The sequence below is a fragment of the Hipposideros armiger genome, unplaced genomic scaffold (assembly GCF_001890085.2).
Source record: "Hipposideros armiger isolate ML-2016 unplaced genomic scaffold, ASM189008v1 scaffold_106, whole genome shotgun sequence".
Classification (NCBI taxonomy): Eukaryota; Metazoa; Chordata; class Mammalia; order Chiroptera; family Hipposideridae; genus Hipposideros; species Hipposideros armiger.
In genome coordinates, this window is record NW_017731456.1 from 2,234,859 (window position 1) to 2,260,496 (window position 25,638).

At 34.3% G+C, this 25,638-nt stretch overlaps 1 protein-coding gene across 11 annotated transcripts in view; it reads left to right on the forward strand.

Moving 5' to 3' along the window:
- MIER1 (MIER1 transcriptional regulator) overlaps positions 1-25,638 on the forward strand; it is a 57,310-nt gene that overhangs the window by 26,499 nt on the left and 5,173 nt on the right. For 7 of the 11 annotated variants that reach the window (XM_019646706.1, XM_019646709.1, XM_019646716.1 and 4 more), the window contains 10 exons: positions 1,689-1,850; positions 2,964-3,096; positions 5,223-5,287; positions 7,191-7,241; positions 8,701-8,773; positions 15,854-16,005; positions 16,747-16,828; positions 17,956-18,050; positions 20,819-20,946; positions 25,348-25,487. In XM_019646706.1, the coding sequence (XP_019502251.1) occupies positions 1,689-1,850; positions 2,964-3,096; positions 5,223-5,287; positions 7,191-7,241; positions 8,701-8,773; positions 15,854-16,005; positions 16,747-16,828; positions 17,956-18,050; positions 20,819-20,946; positions 25,348-25,487 (1,081 nt within the window). The remainder of the gene's footprint in view (positions 1-1,688; positions 1,851-2,963; positions 3,097-5,222; positions 5,288-7,190; positions 7,242-8,700; positions 8,774-15,853; positions 16,006-16,746; positions 16,829-17,955; positions 18,051-20,818; positions 20,947-25,347; positions 25,488-25,638) is intronic. The other 4 variants (XM_019646712.1, XM_019646705.1, XM_019646711.1 and 1 more) reach the window with 1 other exon arrangement.

Sequence of the window (25,638 nt, forward strand, 5' to 3'; positions counted from 1 at the left end):
TTCTTATTTATAAATGTAGCAAAGCTTCCATCTGATACTTTTAAAGATCTAATGAGATTGTGTAATATTCTCACTGTGCTTTTCTTATTTTTGTCTATGAAATGCCTGGCACATAGAAGACACTTTATGGCAGCTATTTGTTATTGCATATACAACAAGCCTTTTCTATGTCTTTCTCTTAATTCTACTTTTTTCTTGATTTTGAAGTTCTGTTTTAGTTCTTAAATCCTGACTCCAAATTCCCAAGTTTGTCTCCTACAGCAGTTCCTTGGTACATGGACTAGATATCCTCATGGACTAGATCCTTGAACACCTCAAACACACTGTATTATTGTACTTCGAGAATCACAATAGGAGATGTCATTTCAGTAAGCCAGCTGGTCATTGAGCTGGAGTGGTAGTACCTTGCCTGACAATTAGCGCTTCTCAGGTTGTGGCTGCCACGAGTTCATTAGTTAGGGCTCTCAGAATTGATTTCTCTTTCAGAAACAAGATTAACAAACTGCCTTATAGCTAGCATATCAATGTATGATATGAAGTAGAAATTGAAACAGCATTTTCGTCCTATTTCTATAAGAAAATTTTTTCAAATTATAATCGTTAGTTGCCTCTTGAACATGAATTCTGAGTTTTGTGATCTGAGTGGTTAGTGTCATCAGGTTGTATCATCCAGCAGGATGTACCCCTCTTCACTGCAGCAATGCATTTACCCATCTCCACTGCAACAATATATTTAACACACTGGGTCCAAATATATTTCTGTTTATGAATAAACTAAAATGCTGGAGAAATACAAAACATGTCCTGTTTCATGATTACTCTTTTGCTAGGTTCTAAGCTCATTCTGTTAAGGTTTTTTATGTGTGTGTTATATTCAGGTGATTTGTGTTAAATTGTTTTATAATTAGAATTCTGTCATGTTTCCCTGATTTTTATGTTAGTAATCATATTGATTACTGATTAGATTGAGTACCTTATATAGGAAGCTGATTTCATTTTACTGCATATGGATATTCCTTCATTTTGCTCTTAGGGTATTTTTTTTGTGGGATTTGGGGGAGGTCCCTGGCTGGGGCAGCATGGAGTACTGATAAAGAGTGTCGGCTTTTGGAATTAGAGTTCAAACCTGGCCCCACTACTTGTAACTTGTATGATTTGGAGAGAAATGACTTAACAGTCAGCCTCAGTTTTCTCATCTATAAAATGAAGATAATATGACAACTTTTTAAGATAAATAAGAAGGATTGCATGAGATGATTTTATATGTAATTGTAAATAACCCTAAAAAAGAACATATGGCTAGTGCAATCCAGTATCATTCCTGTACTATATCATTGCTGTTTTCTTTTAATGTATTTGGTCTGACTGAATTTCATCTCCCTTTGTATTAATTGATGGTATACATTAACTGAATTGATTGCACAGAATAGTTTTAAACCCATGTCACTTTTTATTATACTTAAAGATTTCGTTGTTAGCCATTTGAGTTGGTCAGTCTCTTATAAAAATTCTTAAAAGACTAGAATTTTCTTATCTTTCAGAATTATTTTGTTTCACATTTTATGATTTGAGAATTCTTGATACAGTTCTGAGATTATATGTATGGAGTTAATACTTTATAGATTTGTGAATTATAGGAATATGAAATATCACTTATTCAGAAATTAACTTTATTTTGGTGTATTTAGGAAGGCGACATGCCAATTCATGAACTTCTCAGCCTTTATGGTTATGATAGTACTATTCGACTGCCTGAAGAAGATGAGGATGAGGAGGAAGAGGAAGAAGAAGGTGACGATGATGAAGATGCTGATAATGATGATAACAGCGGCTGTAGTGGGGAAAATAAAGTAAGGTTATATACATATATTTTTACTTCATTCTTGTCGGAGTTATAATTTATGAGTACATTCATTTTGACTGCTTATTTTTAGAATCTGTCTTTATTCTTTCTGATTTTAAAAGTAATACATTTAAATGTTAAAAATTAAGATACAGAAATATGTAATAAAAATTGGATGTCCCCTGTAATCCACTCCTGAGAGGTAATAGTTTTGTCCGTATTGTTCAGATTTTTTTTTAAAGGCCTAGACAGATTGTATTTTTTGCAATTTTTTTTTTTTTTTAAAGATTTTACTGGGAAGGGGAACAGTATTGGGGAATTGGAGAAGGGGACCAGCCAAGTTGTTTTCCTTCAATCTTAGTTGTGGAGGTTGCAGCTAGCTCAGCTCCAAGTCCAGTTGTCATCTGTCTGCCCGTTGGCAGCTCGCAGCCACTGAGCTCAAGGTGCTGTATTCAATCTTAGTTGCAGGGGGTGCAGTCTACCATCCCATGTGGGAGTCGAACTAGAAACCTTGTTGTTAAGAGCGCGTGCTCTCACCAGCTGAGCCATTCTGCCAATCTGTTGGCAACTCAGATCAGGTGCAGCTCACTGGCACATGTGGGAATTGAACCGGCAACCCTGTTGCTCAGAGAGCGCTCTTAACCAACTGAGCCACTCAGCCGGCCCTCAGATTTCTTTTCAATGCCTGTTCTAAATACATTTGTATCAATTTTTTAAAAATACTATTTTTAAGTAATAAAGGCTAATTGGCCGTTCTCTTCGTTTTTTTGTTTTATGTTGTTTTGAAATAATTTTAGGTTTACAGAAGAGATTCTAAGATAGTACAGACTTTTTATATGCTCTTCACCCAACTTCCCATAATGTTAACATCTTATGTAACCATGGCATATTTATCAAAACTAAAAAATCAACACTGGTACCATGGTATTAATTAAACAATATACAATTCAAATTTCACACGTTTTTCCACTAACTTCCTTTTCACTGTTTCAGAATCCAACCCAACCGTGTTGCAATTAGTGTATTTACTTTAGTCTTCTGGTTGTATTTGGAATACTATGACCTTTTATCTCCAACAATTTTTTTTATATCTTAAAGAAATTTAATTAATGATCCACAGGAAGAGAATATAAAGGATTCATCAGGTCAAGAGGATGAAACTCAGTCTTCCAATGATGATCCATCACAATCTGTGGCTTCTCAAGATGCCCAGGAAATAATTCGCCCACGTCGATGTAAATATTTTGACACAAGTAAGTGTTATTGGTTGCTATAGTTTGGATCTAATTTTTTACTCTTTAATATATGACCTAAAATTCTAGTTTCTTCCACCCCCACCCCCACTGCTCTATTTGAATTTACTTTGAAATCTCACTCAGCAGTAATGAGAATTTATTCTAGGTTATTAGTTCTCAATGCTAGGCTCAATTGTTCATGAATATACTACAGGAATTGTGTCACTATACTACTTGGTTTTGAGTGTGCTCTGCTCCCCCTCCCTCCACGCATTTTTAAATTTAGTTTGTTTCATGGTCATCTTTTTTTTATTTCTCCTAGCCTTTCCCTTAGTTTTCATTTTCTACTTTCTTTGCCTCTTAGCCTTTTATAGATATATTCATAAGTATTGCTTTCTTTAATCAATGGTTCCCAGGTCTAAAGAAGTCGTTAACTCTTGAGGTAGGAATATGTTATACATAGAAAGAACTCTACTAATTTTTCTACAGTTCTGATCTAATCAGAGATGACCAGTAGTCGAGACAACATTTAATGTGTCTGTCTTGAATATTTGCATGCTTCATCTCCACAAAGTTTCATTCTAAACAGGAATCATTCAATACTCTAGAAGGCAGCTCTTTAATAAGAAAAAGTCAACCATTAGTGTTAATAGGTTAAATTTGTGGTCTAAATTTCTGTACTTTAAAATGAAGAAAAACACTCGAAGAATAATAACCTCATAAAATGTAATGTAATAACTGCTTAAACATGGCTACTGTTTTGTATGAATGATTTCTGTTGCTAATTTATTTAAAAGTAAATGTAGTTCTGCAAACACTTTTATTGTGTTTTGATCGAAGATATGGTTCAACTGAAAGGTGTACCAATGCAAGAAGAGATTAGTTACTAAAATAATTTGTTAATTTTAAGTTTGGGGAAAGGTAGTATTAATCCCTTAAACTGAGAGCCAGGTCCATTGCCAAAGTGGCATGCTGAGTGATTACCTCTTGAAACAATATTTATTTTATACTTGTAATCTGGTATTTCAGTTGTGATGTTTGCATGGAAGCTGTACATCGACTGCCTATCTTAGTTTTGTCATAGGAAGAATTAATTTCTTTATGTAATGTTCTTTTTGAACTTTGTGTACCATTTTAGAGTTGAGAAGATGCCGAGCGTTGACTAGTTTTCAGATTCCACTTTTTTTTTTTTTTTAAAGATTTTATTGGGGAATCGGGGGTAGGGAAACAGACAAGTTGCTGTCGTTTTTTGCTCTTCAGTCTAGTTGTGGAGGATGTCGCTTCACTGGCCCAAGTTGGCACCATCATTGCGCTCTTCCCGGGTGAGGCAGATCAGTCGCCAGCTTCTGGACGGCTGCTCACAGTGGCTGCTGGCTGCTCATGCTCGCTGCCGGCTACACACAGTAGCTTATGGCAGCCCACTGCAGCAGGGGACTGCAACCCACGCTGTCGCCGGCAACTCATGGCAGGCAAGCTCCAGGCTGAGCTGTAGAGGGCAGTGTCACTGGCCCTCATATGTGGGATCCGAACCGGGGCCCTCTGGCGTCCCAAGCCAGCTCTTAACCATCGCACCACTCGGCTGGCCCTTATAAATACATTCTTAATCCAAAATGTAAACACACAGCAGCTTGCCTGCTCTGAATAAAATGATAGTTGGGGAGAAGGGAGGTCTTCATACATACCCTCCCTTCATGTGCTTTCCCCCAAAATGATGCTATAAAGTTCTCAGTGTTTCAAGGAGCACTGTTTGGAAACCACTGTTTTGTCCTAATTCTCATTTTATAAGGAAGAAATTAAAATCATATAATTCTGCCACCAGGCTGTTGGTAGCAGAATTAGGTTTAGAAACAGATTATTTTGATTCTAAATCAATTTTTTTTTCCTGAAGATTTTGCAGGAAATCATTTCATGAGAATATAGTTGTCTAATATTAGGATTGTCCTAGAAGGTTTATGGATTTTGTTTTTTTTTCTTTTTTAACTGATAACGGTATTCTTTGATTAGTAATATTTTGGCCTAACCCTGCAAATACCTTTGGGCATATTTACATATTTTCATGGTAGATGTAGAAATAAAATACAAACAATATAGATGTTGGCAGGATAAGCAATCATTTTATAATAATATTGTCTTACTTATTCTAGATAGCGAAATAGAAGAAGAATCTGAAGAAGATGAAGATTATATTCCATCAGAAGACTGGAAGAAGGTAGGTAGAGCCATATTTTTCAAAAACTTAGATAAATTAATATTTAAAAAGACAAGTGTAATTATTCTTTTACTAACACTATATGTTGATAAAGTTGAGGTAAGCCCTTTTGTGACATTTACATATTAGGTAGATGTTCATATTTCCCTTAATACATTCAGATGACAAAAGTATTTAACTTTTTATAGAATAACATAATGGGTTAGAAATAATTGGCCTTTGTGTGGAGCAAGTTGGTACTCAAACCAAGATTAGATATCCAAATTTCTGAACTAGTGCTGAATTAGACTTTTATGCACTGTAAAAAGTATCACATTAGTTTTTTTTCTTAATACTTGGGAAAGCAATTGTGGAGGCTTTGACTTGTTAAGTAAATTTTGTTTAATTTAGATACAAATTTTTCCATCCTAGATTAATGTTGATATTTACAACTCCAAGTGTATTGTGAAGAGATGGATTTGGGCTTCTTGAAAACTGCACAATTAATTTCTAAAATGAATCTAAAGATACTATATTGACATAAGTTTTAAATTATAAAATTGCATAACATTGTTTAATCAGACAAATTAACTTTATGCTGTTGCAAAGCAGTTGACTTATGAAAATGTATCAAAATGTCATGTAAAATTTTTTAGAGCAAATCATTTATATAGAAGAAATTATATCATTCTTGTTGAGATAGATCACCTGATTTTTCTCTTAAAGACTCCATTTGGAGTTTTTTCTTTTTCCTAGGCCTGATTTTAAATTTAGAGCATAAACAGTCATTTCTTTAAAAGCAGAATAGCCCAGAACATCAAATTGGGTGGCTTTCTGCATTTCTTAAGTTGTGATTCTTTTAATTATTTAGTTAATACCTTTGAGCTTACCCTGTTGTTTTGTTTGTTTGTTTGTTTGTTTTTAGTTGGTTTAAAGTTGTATGAGTTGGGATGCCTCTGGCAAACTTAAAAAAGAGCTGACACTCTTGCTGATTAAAATAAGGGAACACCATATTTAGAGTTTCTGTTAGGAAGAATGAGGTATTCAGATGAACTTGGACTGGGCTACCCCAGGATTCTTCAGCCAGAATTGATCTAGTTATGGGTTTCCAAAGAGATGTTTAGAAGAGAGAGACATCAGTTTGGGTTAGAATGGTAAGGGAAAGTTAGCCTAGTATAGAATGTGTTAATTAATTTGAGTGAGTGGTGAATTAATGATGAGACTGAAAACAGAAAACAGAGATCACAGAAGTTACTATTTGACCTTTTTGGGCAGAGAGTTTTTAATCCTTTTTTTTTTTTTTCTCTGATTTTTACATCATGTAGAAATTAAGATGATAAAATCTAGAAACTTTGGGAGTCATCTTAAGCAGATATTGTCCACCCACATATCAAATTATATACGTTTTCTCCAACATAAATCAACTGTTTTGTATCTGGCGTGTTCAATATAGTGCATAATTAAATGTTATTTCATTTATTTTTTTAATAATGGAACAAAACACTCAGAGGAGGGAGAACAGGGTAAAGGTGAAGCCTTCTTTGCTGGGGAATATTAGCTGCTGCTTCAGGAAAAATATGTAATAAAGCAGGCCATGGTAAATCCAGGTTGCTTTATTTTAGTGTGATTTTGTTGCAGTAAAAAAGTGTCCAGATGTAGAGATTCATCTTCTAAGGCTTGTAAGATAAAATTGAATTGTTATAGAAACGGGGGTGGAGGAAACAGCTTTGAAATCAAACCTGAGTTCAAGTTATACTCATAATGTGTTCTGGAGGAAATTAAGTTTTTTGAGTTTCATCTCTTCACATACAATATGGAAATAAATTCAGCCTTGCCAAAGTTGGTGAGGAATTAATGAAAATTACACATAAGATACTTGGTGCATAAATGCTACTAAATGCTATTTCCCTTCCCTTGCTTACAGAACAAATTAGCAGGTGAAAACAAGTGTTCTGAACTCAATATGGAAAACGAGGTATCTTATCTTTATACTAGTTCAGAAGTTCTCAACCCTGGCTTCATGTTAGAATTACTTGGAGGACTTTCAAATACTGATTGCCAGGGCCTTCATCCAGAGATTGTAGTTTAATTGGTCTGCAATAGATCCAGGCATCGAGATTTTTAGAAGTGCCCCATCCAGGGTTGATAACTATCTATTCTCTGATAGGTATAGGTGAGTAAAGTTAAAAGAGGCTCAAGAAATAACAGTAAAGCACTCTTTTTTATTTTGTTTTTGTTTTTTTTTTAAGCTGAGCCATCCTGCCACCTGTTGGCAGCTCAGCGGCTGCTCAAAGCACTCTTTTTTAAAATGAAAGACAAAGAAAATTCCTGTATAACAGTACAGAAAATTTGTGTGTGATACTATTTTTAGAAAACTGACTGGTTTTCCTGTACAGGTGCAGCAGTAAATTTATTACATAGAGGATGTCTTAGAATTTATACTAGATAAAATGAGATCCTAATATCAGTGGTGGTAACAGTAACTGGAGAGGGGAACTTTTCAAATCCTAAGAGTTATTTAAACTTACTACACCATGATTTTGTACCTTTCCTTCCCCAGTAAATTTATTCTTAGCATTTGCCACCAGACAAAAGGGTCCGTGTAATCTTGGTCCCCGTGTGTTGTAAAATCTCATCAGTGGTGATCTCCAGTGTCTTTCTGTGGTTCTGAACAGCCAGTTTCCCCTAATCTGTGATTTGACTATATGTTTTTGATGACCAGATTTCCTAAAAGATTTAATTATGTTTTGGGGAGGCTACTTTTTCATTTTGTGTTGTTCTCATGAAAGTTAGGCACTAACCTGCCTATCCTTTTGGTTTGGAGTTGCATTCATTTGACCTCTACTGAGCTTTATACAAATTCTGTTATTACTTCTTTTATCTAAAAGCTTTGGTTTTCAGACCTAAGTCTGTGTCAGAATCACCTGGACAGCTTGTTAAATCCTGGTTCAGTAGGTCTGGGGGAGCACCTGAGCATTTATTTGCATGTCTATCAATTTCCCAAGTGACACTGATGCTGCTGACCCAGGGACCATAGTTTGGAGTGTAGATAGATATTCTGAAAATATCTGGGTTTGACTTTCTATTTTTCAGTGTTTGTAATTCTTAGTAATTTAATGGTAAGAATCCATTTTTCTTTTTCTGCATATCTTGAAGTAAAGTTTATGTTCATTGTCTCTATTGCATTTTACCCCATTATTATTCCTAACATTTTCATCCAATCACATCCAAGCTGCTATCTATTACTACATTCATCCTCATAATACTTCTCTGAGGTAGTTACTTGGTTTTATCTGTATTTTATGACAGAGAGACCAGGAACAGTTTACCATCACCAACAGTTTACATTACCATCAAGAAGATGGTAATGCTAGTAAGTGGATATAAAACCTGTTACTAGATCTCACTAATATTTGATTTTATTTTTAAAATAGGAGATTATGGTGGGCTCCATGTTTCAAGCAGAAATTCCAGTTGGCATTTGTAGATACAAAGAAAATGAGAAAGGTGGGTTATTAGTAAAGTTAATGTTGTTAAATTCATGCTTTTGAAGTGATGATCTGTTGTTTTATAATGGGATAAAAACATGACAGTTTATGTTATCCCAATGATTTATGAAAGAGGACCTTGCATTATTTCTATTAATAAGAAATATATTTTCTGTTTTTCTAGTTTTGTCTATACAAGTCTAGTGAAAAAAGTGAGTTCTTTTTCGTTAAGTGACTTAAAACAACCCAACTTTTTTTTTTCATGTTTAAATACTCTGAATATACCCTTTCATAGCCTGTATAATTAAGGTTTTAAAAGTTATTTTATGTCAGTGGAAGCTGTTGGACAGGTTTAAAAAGAAACGAGTTAAAGTACTGATATAAAAAGCTTATTAGCTTCTGAAACTTAATATTACCACTAAAGTAGAGTACTCTGATATTTGTGTATTTAAAATAATTTGGGAAAACAACTTGTATACTTAAATTTTACATGATTGTTTTCATCATTTTATCTACACGCCCCAAGGTAAGTCATAAATACTTAAACTTCTAATAACATAAAATACTTGAAGATTTTTTTTTTTTTTAAGTCTGTTGCAGATTATTCATTTTGGGTGAGTTCCAGAGAGAGAGAGAGTTTCAGTGAGATCATGTGCAGTTTGACTTCACTCAGTGCTAGAAATCTTTATTTTTTTATTTCACTTTTTTTTCTCATTTCAAATTACACATGCAATTTACCATCAAATTACCATCTTTTGGAATTGTAGAAGTCTTTTGTTGTTTTGTTTTCTTTTTTAGCATTTCTTCCAAAAATTTGCTTTATAGTCTGTATACCTGCTTTCAAAGTAAGCAGCAGATTAGAGGCAGTTAAGGGAACACCTCAGGCTAATAAATTTTAGTGACAGCAAAAATGTTTTAATACACCAGTAACAACTTATACACACTTTGAGGTTAATTCCTGCAACATATAGGAACATTAAAGGTATCAATATGGAGTGACCTTGTCATATATTGAAGTTCTGTGCATATGTTTTATGAATGCATTGTAATTGGGTGCAAAAATAAATTATCCATTATTTTTGTTTTTATTTTTGTAATTATGGATGTTATTTTACTTGTTACATAATGGTTAACAGTAAATGTTCGACACTGAGTTCTTTCTCTTCACATGAACTGAGAGTTAGATATTTGTTCCATTTTATTAAATTTCTTTATTAAGGAAACTTGCAAACTCATTAAATTTTGACTGGAAGATAGTGCCTATTTTTGAAAATTGTGTGTTTTGTAGGTGGGTAGGAAAATATCTCAGTTTTATATGTGGCAAGTTAATATTGTGGCTAAAAGTAGGTTGAATTATCTCTTAATATGCTTTATCTTTTTTATTTTAACATGTTTGTATTGTCAGGACAGTGAATACATGATCACAATTTCTAATTTTTAATGTTTTAAATTTTGGTTTAATGTCTTCAGATTTAACATAATTTTAGAAAGCAGTTATAGTTAATTTTTTTCAGGAAAAGCAGTGATTTATGAAGCTCTCTCGCTTTGAGGATTGAAGCATTAGATTGTGTGAGGATCAGACTAGATTGAGCAAGGCGATACTGCCTTGGAAGGGTCACTGTGGTAGCCACTGCTCAGCTGTGTAGTTCCAGGAGTTCACACTTTGGTCATGATACCCAGAATTTGTTTCCTCTTAGGGAACAGTGCATACAAACCAAACTTATGTGACACTATTAAGTAAACCGTACTGTTAGAAATAAAGCTATCCAAAGGATAGGGCTAATTAAAGTGCATTTCTTTCTTACAGAGAGAAATTTACAAGGAGTTTTTCATTAGTTCCATGAGCACACATTCAAAAGAGAGAGCATTTGGTTTGGGTGATTTGGATAAAAGTGCCATAAAACTGAGATATTGTGACATTTTTACTGTAGGAATTATTTGACAGGTAGATTTGAATTTTTTCATTGATATAAGGAAACCCTATAATTGAGTATCCTGGAGAGACATTGATAATTTTTTTTTCTGTGATATCTTAATTTCTTTTTTACTAGATTCTATGCAGATTATGTAGTGCTCATCAGCTATGACTCCAAATTCAAACAATTATTAAATAAGATTTATTAGTTACAGTTACATTTGAGGCATGTTCCTTTGAACCTGTATCTATTTTGGTTACAAAAGCTCAACTACACACTAACATTTTCTTAAATTTATGTAAATTATCATTCTCAACACAGTATACTATAATCATTTGTTTCTTCTTCATTGTATTCTTAATACCTAGGATAATCCTTGTCATATAAGCACTTAGTAAACATTTGTTGGCTGAGATAGTAGGTGCGTTCAGAAGGGTGTTAACAGAACTAATATAGAGTTAGTAAACATAGTATCTGGCACATAGCAAGTGCTTAGTGGCATTAATAGTCAGCGGGGGATTAATGTTACCCATTATATTTAGGTTTCATTCAGATTTTCATAAAGCATCAGTTTATGCTCTTTTGCTTGCAGGTGACAAAAACCCAATTCAGTTTAGCTTCCGCATAAGAGAATTTACGTGATTGCTTTACCTGGAATGTCCTGGCTTCAAATACAACTAGATTTAGGAGTTCTCATTGTATCAAGTGTCGATTCCCTCTCTCTTTCCTTTATTGTCAGACAAGATAAGATGGCTACTGGGAGCTGCTGGCTTATACTTTATGCTGTCCTTATAGTTAGAGAACCAGCAAAAAGGAGAACTTCCCCACCCCCTTTTGCTCTAGCAAAAATCATGGCGAGAGAGCCTCTATTGACTCATCTTGAGTCCCATACCCAGCCAGAAGATGAGAGTACTTTGGCTTGCCCTGGCTCATGTATCTGTTCTTGGGGCTCCCAGAGGTGGTGTCAGCCCCACTGAGACCATATAGAAAGTGTTTAATTCCCAAAGAAGTGCTAGGCAGATACAGCGCATCATTTTTCAAAGTTATGTGTGTTTTATTGTCACACCCATGTACAAAACTGAGTAAACACTGCAACTTTGTGATAAGACTGAATAATTTGAATGCTGGTAAAAGTCCTACAGTGCACAGGATTGCACCTCCCCATCACCCCACCGCTAAGAATTATCTGGCCAAAGTGTCAGTAGTGCCAGGATTGAGAACCCTGGACTAAGTTAACTGAGCATTAGAGGAGCTGCTTAGGAAAAAAGGGAAGTCATGGTTCAAGGGATTCTCAGTCAAATTTTCATGCTTGCATGATGTACGTTTTAGAATAAGTAAATAATGCTTAGGAGTTATGAAGCAGTGAATAACAAAGGACCATGTGAACTGTTGTTTCTAATGAACATTTGGCAATTTGATTCTTAAGTTACTGAAAACTGAACATGCATTGCCTTAGTGATATAGTAATAATACTGTTGAAACAGGTATTTCATTTAACCCATACAGGTTTCCCTCGCTTCCAAAAGTAGAGCATTCCAATGAAACCTTTCATAAGCGAAATGGCATAAAACCAAGAAGCAATTATAATGGTGTTTCCCCCCTTATTCACAGCGATACATTCCAAGACCACCCCCACAGTAAAACCAAAGAGAGTACCAAATCCTGTGTATACTGTTTTTTCTTATACATGCATAACTATGATAAAGCTTAATGTATAAATTAGGCACAGTAAGAAATTAACAACAATAATGACTAGAACAATTATAACAATAGACAGCAATAAAAATTATGTGAATGTTGCCTTTCTTAAAATATCTTATTGTACTCTATTCACTCTTCGTGTGATGATGTGAAATGATACAATGGCTATGTGGTGAGATGCAGTGAGGTAAATGATGTGGATATCTTCAGACCACAGTTGACTGCGGGTAACTGAAACAACAGAAAGCAAAACCGTGTATAAGTGGGAACTACTGTACCATATATGGAAAATTTTTTGGGTGTTCCTAGATCCAAAAAACAACCTACCAAATTATACCAAGTAACACATAGAGCCTAAAATAACATTAACATATAGCAAAAGCAGGAATGATAAAAGGCTTTTCTGAACCTTAGGGCACGTTTTGCAAACAGATGCACAAAATAAATCGAGATAAAGCACAGATGCGCACATGGCTCAGAGTTATCTATGGTGGCTTGACGCTGAGTGTCTTTCCCAGGGCAGAAGCATGGCTGTCTCCATTACTGCAGCACATGCTGAACTCTATTTTCACTTTTTGCCTTTTTTCATAAAAGTAAAAATTCTCCTCAGATATCTTTTGGTTAGTGAAAATAAGTACTAATATAGGTCTTTCGTAAAAGTGAAGTGATATAACTGTAACATTGGAAAAGTGGGGCATATCTAGACATAGGAAAGACTCAGCTAGACAACTTAACGTGCATGTTATTAGTCACAGTGTGATCTTTGAAGAATGGAAATTTCTGTTGTAAGCCTCATTACACCATGATGCTGATTATGGATCAGCATTGTCATCCTCATAATATATATATATTGATTAGATAGAATTTTTACTTAGGCATTAAAATGGAATAACACTTAAAAACCCCTAAAACTGGAGGTTAATACATATACATTTATTCATTGAGAATTAATTTCCCAGATTGCAGAAGTTTGTTTATGGTTTTTGTGGTGGTTTCTCAACTTTCTACCCCCAACTCCCACATACATATAATAAACTTTGTTAAATTATTTTGACAACTCATTTTGCTTATCTGACAAGCTTAATTTGGTTGTTTAAAATGCCATAAGAAGCACTTCCCCAGCTAACCTGGGTTAATGTACTAGGTAAACTCCTGCCTTTTAAACTCTTTGATATAATCATGTAAATTATATATTCCAGTAATATAAGGCACAGTTGCTTTTTAAAAGTTTGAATATTTAGGTTTCGTAATTCATTTAGAATGACAGTTTCAGAAGATGCCATTACAGTTCAGTGATTGTGAGCTTTCAAAATCCAGCATGTTCATGTCACTTGGTGTAATTACCATAAAGAGTATTTTTTCTTTGTTGCTATTAAAGAGTTTTTTCCTTCATATTTATAGACATTATTTTTCCTTAGTATTTTAGTGTATTTTATCTTAGTGGAGGTCTTCTGAATTTCTGATCTCTTGGCATTTAGTTCTACAACAGACATTTAATAAGTATCAACTGTGTTATACCTGTTTTATTTAAATCATAGTCAGAAGTCATTTTATTTAGAATGTAAACTTAACTGGAAAGTAATTTGGTAGGTTTTGGGAAAGGCAGTGTGGTTTTATTCTCTGAAAATGCTAATTAATTACTACATGGTCATTTTTTAGTATATTGTAATTGTGTAAGAAGTGTCATAGTCTCTGGCTATCTAGTTCTAGGGGTCTGGCTTGTCTCTAGGTGCCATCTGGTGATGCTTGTGTATTCAGCTTAAATAAGGACATCTCTGTGTCCTCTGCCTCCCTGGGACTTCTAGAATGATTCCAGAAGTATCTCCCAGGGAGTTTGTGCTTGCTTCATAAGCTTTATAAGGGGGTATCCTATTGGGAGAACACTGGGGACTCAGGGACCCACCCTCCATCTTCCTCTTTCTGAGTCCACCCCCTACCCATCACTCCAGGAATATATGGTAGTTTGCTCCCTTTGGGGAACGGAGGCTGAGCAGAGAACAGACATGAATAGCAGTGTATCTGAATTCATTTTATCAGGAGTTTTATTTATTTACAATATAAAGTCACCAGGGTTGTATCAGATTAAAAAAGGAATGAGATTTACGAAGCTTCAACAAATTATCTTTCCTTTGAGCTGTATTTTAAAGAAGAGTATAAATCTTGGGAAACAGAAAGGTAGAACAACATTTTAAAGTGTATGAGTGTGGTAGGAGGCCGGAAGCGGCCAGGGAATTTGTTTGAAAACACTTAACATAGTGCCTGGTACACAGGAAGTGTTTAATTAGCTGTGTTAATTTCTTTCTCATAACAAAAGGAATTTTGACACTGTCGGTTATGCTTTGTCTCTTCAAAATCTTTCTGCAGCTGGCTGTTTCCTATTGGCATTTAAATGATTATGTCTCCTATCTCCAGCAAACAACACCAAAATCTTTGTTCAGTTATACTTCCTCTTTAGCTCCTGCCCTATCTCCTGCCTCACGACCAAACTTTTCACTAGTTTCTACTTTATTTTTTCACCTCCCATTTACTCTTCAGTCTCTAGTATGGCTTCGGCATCCATCTCTGCACAGAATGTTCTTGAAACTTTTCCCTCCTTGTTAGTAAATCGATCGTACCTTTTTCAATTTCCAACCTGGTCATTTACTAGCATTTAACCAGTCTATTACTCCTTGAAACATTTTCGTCCCCTCACTGCTACAGTGCCACACTTGTGGTATTCTGTCTTTGTGACTATTCCTTAATTTTGTCTCTGCTTTCATCTTCCTGTCATTTAGAATGCCATAAGTTTTCATCTTAGGTTCTCCTCCTGTTCACTTTTAAATTTTGATGTGATTTGGGATTTCATCTTCTTATAATGAAAATTCTGGTGAAACCTAAATGCTTTTTTTAAAAAATGTCATGACTTTCGTTATAATGAAAGTTGGTTATTATTTCATCATTAATTTTCATAGGAAAATTAAAGAAGAAAAAATTGCCCAAATCCACCACCAAGAAATAAGCAGTGTTAACATTGGGTGGTGAGCAATCTTTTAGCTACCCCTTTTCAAAAATAATGAACATCCATTGAATCTTAATATATGCCAGAATTGTTTTAAAGTGCTTTAAATCCTTTCAACCCTACGGGACAGGGTTGTCAATTCCCATTTCAGAGATGAGGCAGGGAGAAGGGAGGTTAACTGCCCAACGTAGTAAGTGGTTATAATGCTATTCAAACTAAGAGAGCTTGGAATTTGGTAAACTCAAGCAAGCTAAGTCAGACTGGATTTAAAAGGGGCATAAAGTGGTACTTCTCTGTTTAGATTGCTTACTCAGGCTATGAATATTACCCAAGAACGAAGTCAAGCAGCTAGTAGGACTACAGTTCTACCTCTCCGCTCTTAACATTTTGGATCTAAGTATGAGTTACTTGTTCAATGATATGTTTTAATACAGACTCTGTCAGTTTTTGGCATTTTAAAAAATATTGTGTTTTACTAATTTAGTATATGAAAATGACGATCAGCTCCTGTGGGATCCTGAGTACTTACCGGAAGATAAAGTGATTGTGTTTCTTAAGGATGCATCCAGAAGAACAGGTGATGAGAAAGGTGTAGAAGCAATTCCTGAAGGATCTCATATAAAAGACAATGAACAGGTACATGAATAAGAAGTAACTTAAATTTTTCCCAAAATAAATTAACCATATACATTTTTAAATGTAAACGCTATCATATTCAGTGTTGTTATCCTATCCACCAAAATTCCTATGTTTTCAGCAGAATCTGAGGTTATAATCAGCATAAGATACGTAGTAGTAACACCCTTCATTGGTATGATTTTAGCTCAAGTAAACAAAAATCTTGATATTTTAGTTTGCCTGTATATATTGTTTATTAGGCTTTCTGAAGTTCTTTGGACATCCCTGAGAATCTGGATGTCATCAAATTTGGAATACACATCTGGTATAATGTTATTAGGCACATGGTAGACCAGTGCCTACCACAAATCTAATGACAGCACTATATATTTTTTTATCTTTTTTAATCAGTGTTTTCTGATTTGTTTAAAATTAGCATAGGAACCCCAGGATGCCAAAGGGGGAGAGGGGGATGATCTTTATAAAATAATTCTATTTCTAAATAGCTGGGATACTGTGGCTGCCAAGTTAAAGTGTTTGCTTATCCTATTTTCTACATATTTGGAGGCAGTTAATTATCAGGATGGAATTTGTGTTTGATTTTCCTTAATGTTCTATATGTTGCATTCACTAGCATTATTTGTCCTCCAGAAAGGATGAGAAAAACACTGGATGCTGGAAAAGCCTTTACTCTTAAGAAATTGTAGTTTTGAACTGTTCATAGTCTGGGTCTCATATTGAAGCTCTTTATTTTTCTAGGCATTATATGAATTGGTTAAATGCAATTTTGACACAGAAGAAGCATTGAGAAGATTAAGATTTAATGTAAAAGCAGCTAGAGGTAAGCATAAATATTACATTTTATTTGTTTTCATGACATAGCAGAAATATAAAGCTTAAGTAAGCTCTTCAATCTGCGTAGCTGTATCCTAGGTTTAATAATACCGATCTTTCTGAATTCAGTAAATATTTGCTGAATAACAAAGAACTTGTTAAATAACTTGTGTATAACACAAGTATTTTACAAGGCATTATGGGGAATGGGATTAAGGCTGTCCCTTTTTTAGGGAAAATACGTAAGGCCATTTAAGTCAAAATACATAATGCCTTTGAATTTCAACACATTTTTATAAATATTTTCTTATTTGATCTTGGTACTAGCCCTATGAGCTAAGTAATGTGACAGATGTTACCTTCACTTTAAAATTAATAAGACTGAGCTCTGAACTGACGTAACTTAGCTAAGGCAAACATAATTCATAAATAATGAAGCCATAACTGAAATCCAGGTTTGGGGTTTTTTTGTTACTCTAAACTGGCTCCCACCCTGCTTCAGTAAGACTGCTGCTTATATATTATGTAACAAGTGGAAGATACTCATTCCTCCAACAAAAATTAGAGGGCCTACTGAGTTCTAAGTTCATAACTATCAACAAAGTCCCTGCCCTCATCATGGTGCTTGGAGCCTAGGAGTTCTTCATAGAAAATTAGAGGGTACATTTCAGACTTACTACAGTGGCTTAACCTAGTCAGGGGAAAGGGTGAAGCTGTTAGGGAAAACTTCTAGAACTAAGTGATACTATTGCTGGGATGTAAACAAATCAGCGAGGTGAAAGGGAAGTGAGGTATAGGAGGCAGGAAACAATTCTAGGCTAAAGGAACATCATGCGCAAAGTCTAAAGAAAAACATGGCAAATTTAAGGACTTGAAAAGTCACTAGTATAGTGAGATCATAAAGAATAAAGGAGCAGGTGGCCCAAATTAAGGTTGGAGAGTTAGGAACCACATCATCCAAAATTTTACTGAGGAATTTTTGTCACTTCATATTTTGCAGCCATCAGTAATAGAGTTTAGGATAAATACTTGCCTCATTGTGACCAGAAGTTATATTTTTATTTGCAGTTTGTTTGTTATATACACCATTTGGGGGAATATTGCTTAACAGTTTTTTTTCCCCCATTTTGTCAGAGGAATTATCTGTTTGGACAGAGGAAGAGTGTAGAAATTTTGAACAAGGGCTGAAGGCCTATGGAAAGGATTTTCATTTGATTCAGGCTAATAAAGTAAGTAATTATATGTGTTCTCTTTTTTACAGAAAGAAATTTAGTTAACAAACAACCCAGATCATCTTATATCTTATTTTCTAATGTTAAAAGTTCTATAATGAATATTTTAATATATTGATTTTTTTAGGGAATTATTATAAGCATGCCTAGACTTTCTGGCATACATTTGCCAAGTGACTGTTTTTAATGTGTGATATTAGAAGCCTTTAAGGATTGGACTCCTTTATAAGGATGTTCATCAACTTCGAGGTGGGATGTATGTGTTCAGTGTAATCATTTAAGCCAATTTCCACAACCTGGTGACATGTTTTTAGAAGGGTTTTTAAAATAATTTTGCAACTTTAAAGCATTTTTTAACATGACAGTATTTACAATTCGAATATTTTTTTACATTCCCTTAAGTCCTTAGTGATCTAAAACAAATACTTAGTATTTAATTTGGTTTTAGTTAAGATTTAATTTTCCAGAAAAATATCTCAATAAGTCAGCATTGTTATACATTATTATAATTTTATAATTTGACAATTGTATTTAACATGATCATCATTCCATATTGGTAATATCAGTCATACAATGTCAATGTATACCCAAAAGAACTTCATAATAACATGGAGATTTATTTTTACATTTAATTCTCTTGCAACTGAAATCAGGTAATATTTTTAATAGTAACTACACAATTATGTAGATTAGGAAAATGTGTTATTCTTATGGGAAATTATGACAGCCAAAATTAAAATCACAAAGTTTAAATGTAGAAAATCAAGTAATTTCTAGGCTTATAAATATCATATTTTTAGGGAGTATAGATGACAAGGAGCTTGGCTTTACATGTTTCCTTAAAGATAGCATTTAAGTCTTGTGTGATGGCTTGTCTAGGATGATTTTGAAAGTATCTGGGTTTACGTATGCTTATGTCTGAAGCTCTAGTCTGTCACCACATTTTTCTTTTTTATACCTCTTGGTGTGATTGGGTGATGTCTGCTTATTTCAACACATATTTAATAGTATCTATTTTATGTTTCATAAATGAAGTAGTTGCTTACAAATCCCATGAGTTCATTTTTCTTAATTTTGTTGTGCATTAACTAGTCTACTCTTGATTATCTTGGTGCATTTTAGTATATGACATCAGACATAACTAATAAGAGAAATTTTGAATCTTAGCATTGGTGTCAAAAATGTATCTATACCCCATAATGTGGTGTCCACATCGATAATCTCCAACAAAGTAACATTCTATGAAAGGAGTGCATTATACTAATGACTGGGTCATGTATGTTTCTGATTATAAAAAAACAGTACGTTTCATGGTCAAAGGGACAGTGTTTTGGATAACCGTTTTCTAGCACTCCTGCTTAAATTCAAATACTATTGACCAAACCATGCTGGATTACTAATGGAGGAGACCCCTGGAAAGATACGTGGATATAATTAGAAGCAGCAACACCCCCTCCTCCCAGAAATTCCATTTTTTTAAGGAATAAGAACTTATTAGGCGATTTGAAACTACTAGCCAAAAACATCTTATCATAATATTGAAAATAAGACCTTGATTTATATATAAATATTTGGAATGGGGATATTTCAAATGTTAACACAAGTAAACAGATCTATACCTAATATAATAGTTGCTCTAGTGAACAAAGGAAAGATAGTAATTCTTTAAGAGAGAGAAGAATGATCCAGTGAAAACATTAAGACTTTGTTTTTACACCTGGTTTTGAAGTTTGGATCGTAATCCTAACTTCTATTATGCAGGCTTATTTTATTGAGGGTTTTTAATAATGTTAACTTTGCAAGCCTCAAAATGTCTTTTCAATTTTTACTTTCAGAAAAGTACAATTGACTTGGCTTGTATCTATCTAGAAATAAGATTCTAAAGGAGGTAAAAAAAGACCTTGAGATGATTGGGTTTTTCTTAGAGCCCTGATAGCTTTCAGTCTAAGAGCAACATAGGCCAAAGTTGTGAAGTGCAAGCATAGGGGAAGAAAGAAAACTATGTCAGGCAACAAAATAAGGATGTCTTCAAGTTGACCTTAGATTCAGTCTATCCCACAAGATACCTACTTCCAGATAGAAATTTTAGGGTTAAATAATACCGTCCTACATCCCAAACACCATGTAGGTACCTTTTTTTCATTTTAAAGTCCCAGTGTTTTATTATATACATCAACCTTACGAGTTCTCCAGCCCAATAGCTGAAAAGGGAATTTTGTCAACATCATTTGCCAATCCCATAGGTGTTGAATGTTATGTAAGGGGAGCCCACTCAGTTACACAAGTAGGTATATAGCTCAGTAATCACTGGAGTAACTTAGTAAGCAAAATATTAGCATTGTTATAATAGCTTTTAACTCACTGTGGAATATTCTCAGCCTTTATTCTTAGTAAAATAACTGAGTCTGGATCACTGTTGGCAAAATATTTGTAGACTGTTTATAACATTAATTTTAACTCAAAGCCACTTACAGTCATTTTCAATAAAGGAGTGCTTGTTTTTATAGTAAATTAAGATGATAGCCTTTTAAAAGCATAATGTTAAACATCTGAAGAGCTGTTGCTAGTGTATTGTTTCTTTTAATGGGAGTTTAGATAGAACAGTTTTTAACACAGCTGCTGCAATGTTCTTTGCATATTTTATACATAGTATTACATATTACTTAAGGACCAGCTAATTTGTTTTCAAATTTCAGACATTTTTCATGAAGTAACTCCTTTTAGGGAGGAGATAATTCTTAAAAACAAGTATTTGTTTCTTATAGGTTCGAACAAGGTCAGTTGGTGAATGTGTAGCATTCTATTATATGTGGAAAAAATCTGAACGTTATGATTTCTTTGCTCAGCAAACACGATTTGGAAAAAAGAAATATAATCTTCATCCTGGTGTAACGTGAGTTTATTTATTTTCTTTCCAGTCATATTTTTGCTAAGCTTTCCTAAATTTTTCTTGAGAAAATTGTAATTTTGAGAATTTACATTAGTTTAAATTACATTATTGGCATACCTTTATAGGACAGTTAGACTTCAGTGTCTTATAAAACACTGTAGACTACAGTTCATATTATTTGAGACAACAAAATATGTCAAAGCAAATGTTAGAGTGTATGTTTTCAGCAGTAGTCCTGAGAGGAAGTGGATCAGAACAACTATTAAAGCATGTTTTTGTTAAATTCTATTCTATTCAGTATAAGCACATACAGTTTTAATCTGATAACACTGTGACAGCAGTGAGAATAGAAAAGAGAGGCTATCTTTTGTAGAATTGTAGGGCCATATGCCTAATAGAGGTACTTTAAAGAGAAAGGGAAATTAATATTTTTCCTTGCCTAATCTACTTTTGATCTATGGAACCAAAATAAGATTTGAGTGTAGATGATATAAAACGGGAATTAGGTCAAATTATATTGATATTTTCTTTTTTGTTACAAAGTTTTTTATAGAGGAAAGAACATGTGCATGTTGACTTACTTTTTCCTAGATTTCCTGACACCTTTTCTCTACAGAAATAATTTTAATAATTAGTAATGCAACTTTAGCTTATTCCCGATGATACAGGGAGTATGGGTTATTATATCCACTCTTTATGCAAAATGCCTTCTACGTCTAATCCACTCCCCATGCTCCAAATTCTCCTAGCCTTGTTCAGTGTAGCTTTGGGCTGAAACCCTGTTCCCAACTGGCCTCAGTCATTCTGGTTTTGGAATGAAACACTGTCCCCACTGCCACTAGTAATTTGTTACTTAAGCATATAGAGTATTGAGCCTTTGATCTCACATGAGTTGCTCTAAAATATCGATGATTTGTTATGGCGGAATTAATTTTACCATACTACCCCGGTTATTCCTAATGTTTATGGAATAAAAGTAATGTCAAGTTGTGACTTCATTTGGTCAGTGTGCTCCAGGAAAGTTCTTAAGGCTCCCCAAATAAGTGCCTTTGAAACGTGCTTTTATGCTATTTGATTGTGCTTTTTAAACTCCTAGGGTGGACTGTTTCTTGGTCATGTTCATTTACAGGTATCTCTGCTGATCACTTCCTTGGAGGATCAAACACTCTAAAATCAAAAGCGGAATTATCTAAAAGGGAATAAATGGGTATGATTGCCCCATGGAAATCATGGGACATTTGACTAAATGCCTCATCCCCCATTATTTAAAGCTCAGGATGGCTAGAGTGGAATTTCATAATAACAGTATTTCAAATTTTATTTAATTGTTTAATGTCATAAATTTATAGTTAAATTTTTTCTGGATTTATTGGTAGTGCTAAGGCATAATGATGTAGAACTAGATCAGCTACCTAGTCTTCAGTATGTAACTTAAAACAGTCACATTTTTCAAGCTATTCTATAGGGAAGAGCAATAGTAACATCTTTCATTTTTTTCACCCATTTCAGAAATAATATTTACACACAAACAACAGGCAATCTGTCGTCATCAGCAGTAAGAACCTAAGAATTGCCATACTGGGTCAGACCCACGGTTCATCCAGTTTTCTCTTTCAGAAAGCATCACCAAGGGAAGAGTGGGCTGGCTTAGTCGGTCCCCTGTGATATCAAGCTCAACAGGTTAGGTAGGGATGTGCCACCAAACATTTTAGTTTCTCTAATTTCTCCATAGCTTCTGAAAACCTTTTGAAGATCCTTGTATCTATAGCCTTGATTCCTCTTAAGGTTAAGTATTCTGTAAGTGAGTAGCCACAGTTAAAAGTAATCCCATTCTTCTCCTTTCTCAGGCTGTAAGAGTTAACAGTGGTCCCCTGGTGTAATGGTATGAAGTGAACAAATGTTTTCCCCCTTAGGCAAGAATACTATAGTTTTGTAGGCTTCAGTTATGTCCTCTTTGGGGCTTTCATAAAAATAAAAAAAATTAAAAATAAAAAAAATTTTTTAACTGGAAGAATTACAATTTTTTAGTCACACTCATCTGTTACATCTTCTATAAAAACCATGACCAGACTGTACATTATTTTCCAGATGGGGAGCAATTGTGGTTTTTTTGTAAGCATGGAGATATTTTTCTAGTTTGCTCCCAAACTTGTTTATCTAGTTTGCTTTCTGTTAATAATTGCACTTGAAGTGACTGTACAGAACATTAAGTTAACACCTTTAGACAAAAATTTGAAGGAATTTTTTTCATCTTCCTTTTCAGTCAAAATCTATAGCTAGATCAGTTATTCCGAAAGTTATTTGTTCATTTTTCTGTTACATTGTTACATTGCACTTGTTCAACAGAATGACATGTATTTGCCATTCAGTCTATAAGTAGCCTTTGAAAGGTTCTAACACAGATTTTTTTTCACTACTTGGAAGAATTGGTAGCCATATGCAAATTGGAGATTTTGCTGTTAACTGCCTTGCATATAATTTCTTTTTAAAAAAGTAAAAATTAACTCAGCATAACTGGTTATCTGAATGCTGCTCCACCCACCTGGATGGTGTACTTGACTCTTCTCCTTCCTTCAGCATTCTGGATGCCGTTAAATGTGAGGAAATAGCAGCAGCAGCAGCAGTAATAATAATTCTTTTATTATTATTATATATATAATAATAAAATATAGCAGTGATACTATGATACTACTCATAGTATCACTGCTATATTCATAAATTTAAAATAATTTTGATATCTAGTCACCTAGTTTCCTGTGGCTTTTAACATCCTCCATTATCTATTCCCATCATAAAAAATGTATTTCCAACAATTTCTCCTCATGGATCGCCTGTTCCTGTTAGCCTTAGCTTTTGAAGTCCCTTTGGCATTCATGGTGCTCATTTCTGTTTCCATGTGCTTCCCATTTTTTACATAATGGTTCTGTAATTTTGACGAATGGCATAAAACTGAAGAGGTCTTAAAGACCATTAAATTTAATTCCCTCCATTTATAGATGAGGAAAGTAGGCCTAGAATGTTAAATTGATTAGCTCATTGTCACATATGTTACTTTGATATGTGTTAGTTTTGTACCTCAGACTGTTGGGAGCTTCTTGAGGTCAGGTGCCACATCCTTATTATATCCCCATAACCCACAGGACATTGTGATCATGTAGTTTGAGATTATAACTATAGTTGATAGTCTTTTTATGGACTATTATTAACACAGAGTTGGAGTAAAGTCCTGAGCCCATACACTGCTTCCTTCTTATCTAAACTCTTATTCTCCTCACAAAATTCTAAAACATTTTACTTAATATTTCTATTAATACTTAGGGAATTATAAAATGTAAAATGCATTTAAATTATTATTGAGCTTCTACTCCTTGCCATGCAAAACAGACTAAAACCCCTGCCTTCGTGAAGCTATTCCAGTGTAGGTCTTGGCCGACTTTTTCTGTAAAGAGCTAAAGAGTAAATATTTTAGGCTTTGCAGGCCTTAAGTTTTCTTCTGCTCACTCTGCTGTTGTTGTGCAGAAGCAGTCATAGACACTATGGAAATGAAAGAGTGTAGCTGTGTTCCAGTAAAGTATTATTCACAAAATCAGGTGGCCAGCTCATAGGCCATAGTTCACTGACCTTTATTCTTGTGACTTAATAGCACTTTTTAGTTTACAAAAGACTTCCTGTAGGTATCTTATACAACAGCCCTATATGGTAGATAGGTTATGTATGATGACATGCATTTTATAGGTAAAGACACTGTACCTCAGAGAAATATTTAGCCCAGATCTTCTAACTCCAAACCAGTATGACTTACACAGCTATCTTCTCGTGCCATATAGTTCAGGAATGACTTCAGGAGGAAGTGATATACTGGCAGGTAAAGCCAGCAGGTAAGCCCAGAACTTCAGTGAGTTTATTATAGCTCAGATCTCTCAGAAAGGTAAAGGTAAGATAAAGGTATCCAGGAAGGGTTAGGGAGGTGAGTCATTGTTAGGACCGAATTCGCCTTTCAGGTGTTGCCTTAGCCATCAAAGAGCTTTAGAAGCTTTCAAATTCCAACCTGTGTCTGTTAGAAATTTTTTTTCTCCTCCTGGTTGACTTAACAGGTCCTCTGATTTTAGTTGGGCTACTCTGAGCACCTGCCTAAAATTTTAAGTTTTAAAACTGCCTATAGGTCTCTAAAATTAGCTAGTTTAAAAGGCCTTGTACATTTTTCCTACAAACATGTAACCGAAGGAAGCTTTCTATTTAAATGTTCACATGCTGGTGTAATAGATGAGGCACTGGAATGAATGTAAGTGAAAATTAGGATATATTTGTTAATAAAGCCGCCTAAATTTAACCTCTCCTCATTTTAATTTTCAGCTTTTTTCAATATAAGAAAATAATTATTTTATTATTTTACTTCATTTTAAGGGATTACATGGATCGTCTTCTAGATGAAAGTGAAAGTGCTGCTTCTAGTCGAGCACCATCCCCTCCCCCGACTGCTTCAAACAGTAGTAACAGCCAGTCTGAAAAAGAAGATGGCACTATAAGTAACAGTAATCAAAATGGTAAGCAAGCAAAGAAACCCTTCTGTTTCTTTCAGTAGTCTAGAGTGTTCATTTTTGATTTCTATTCTATTTCCAAAGCAGGAGTTAAAGTAACAATTGTAATTACCAGATGAAACATGTATAATATCAGCATACATAGAAACACCCACAA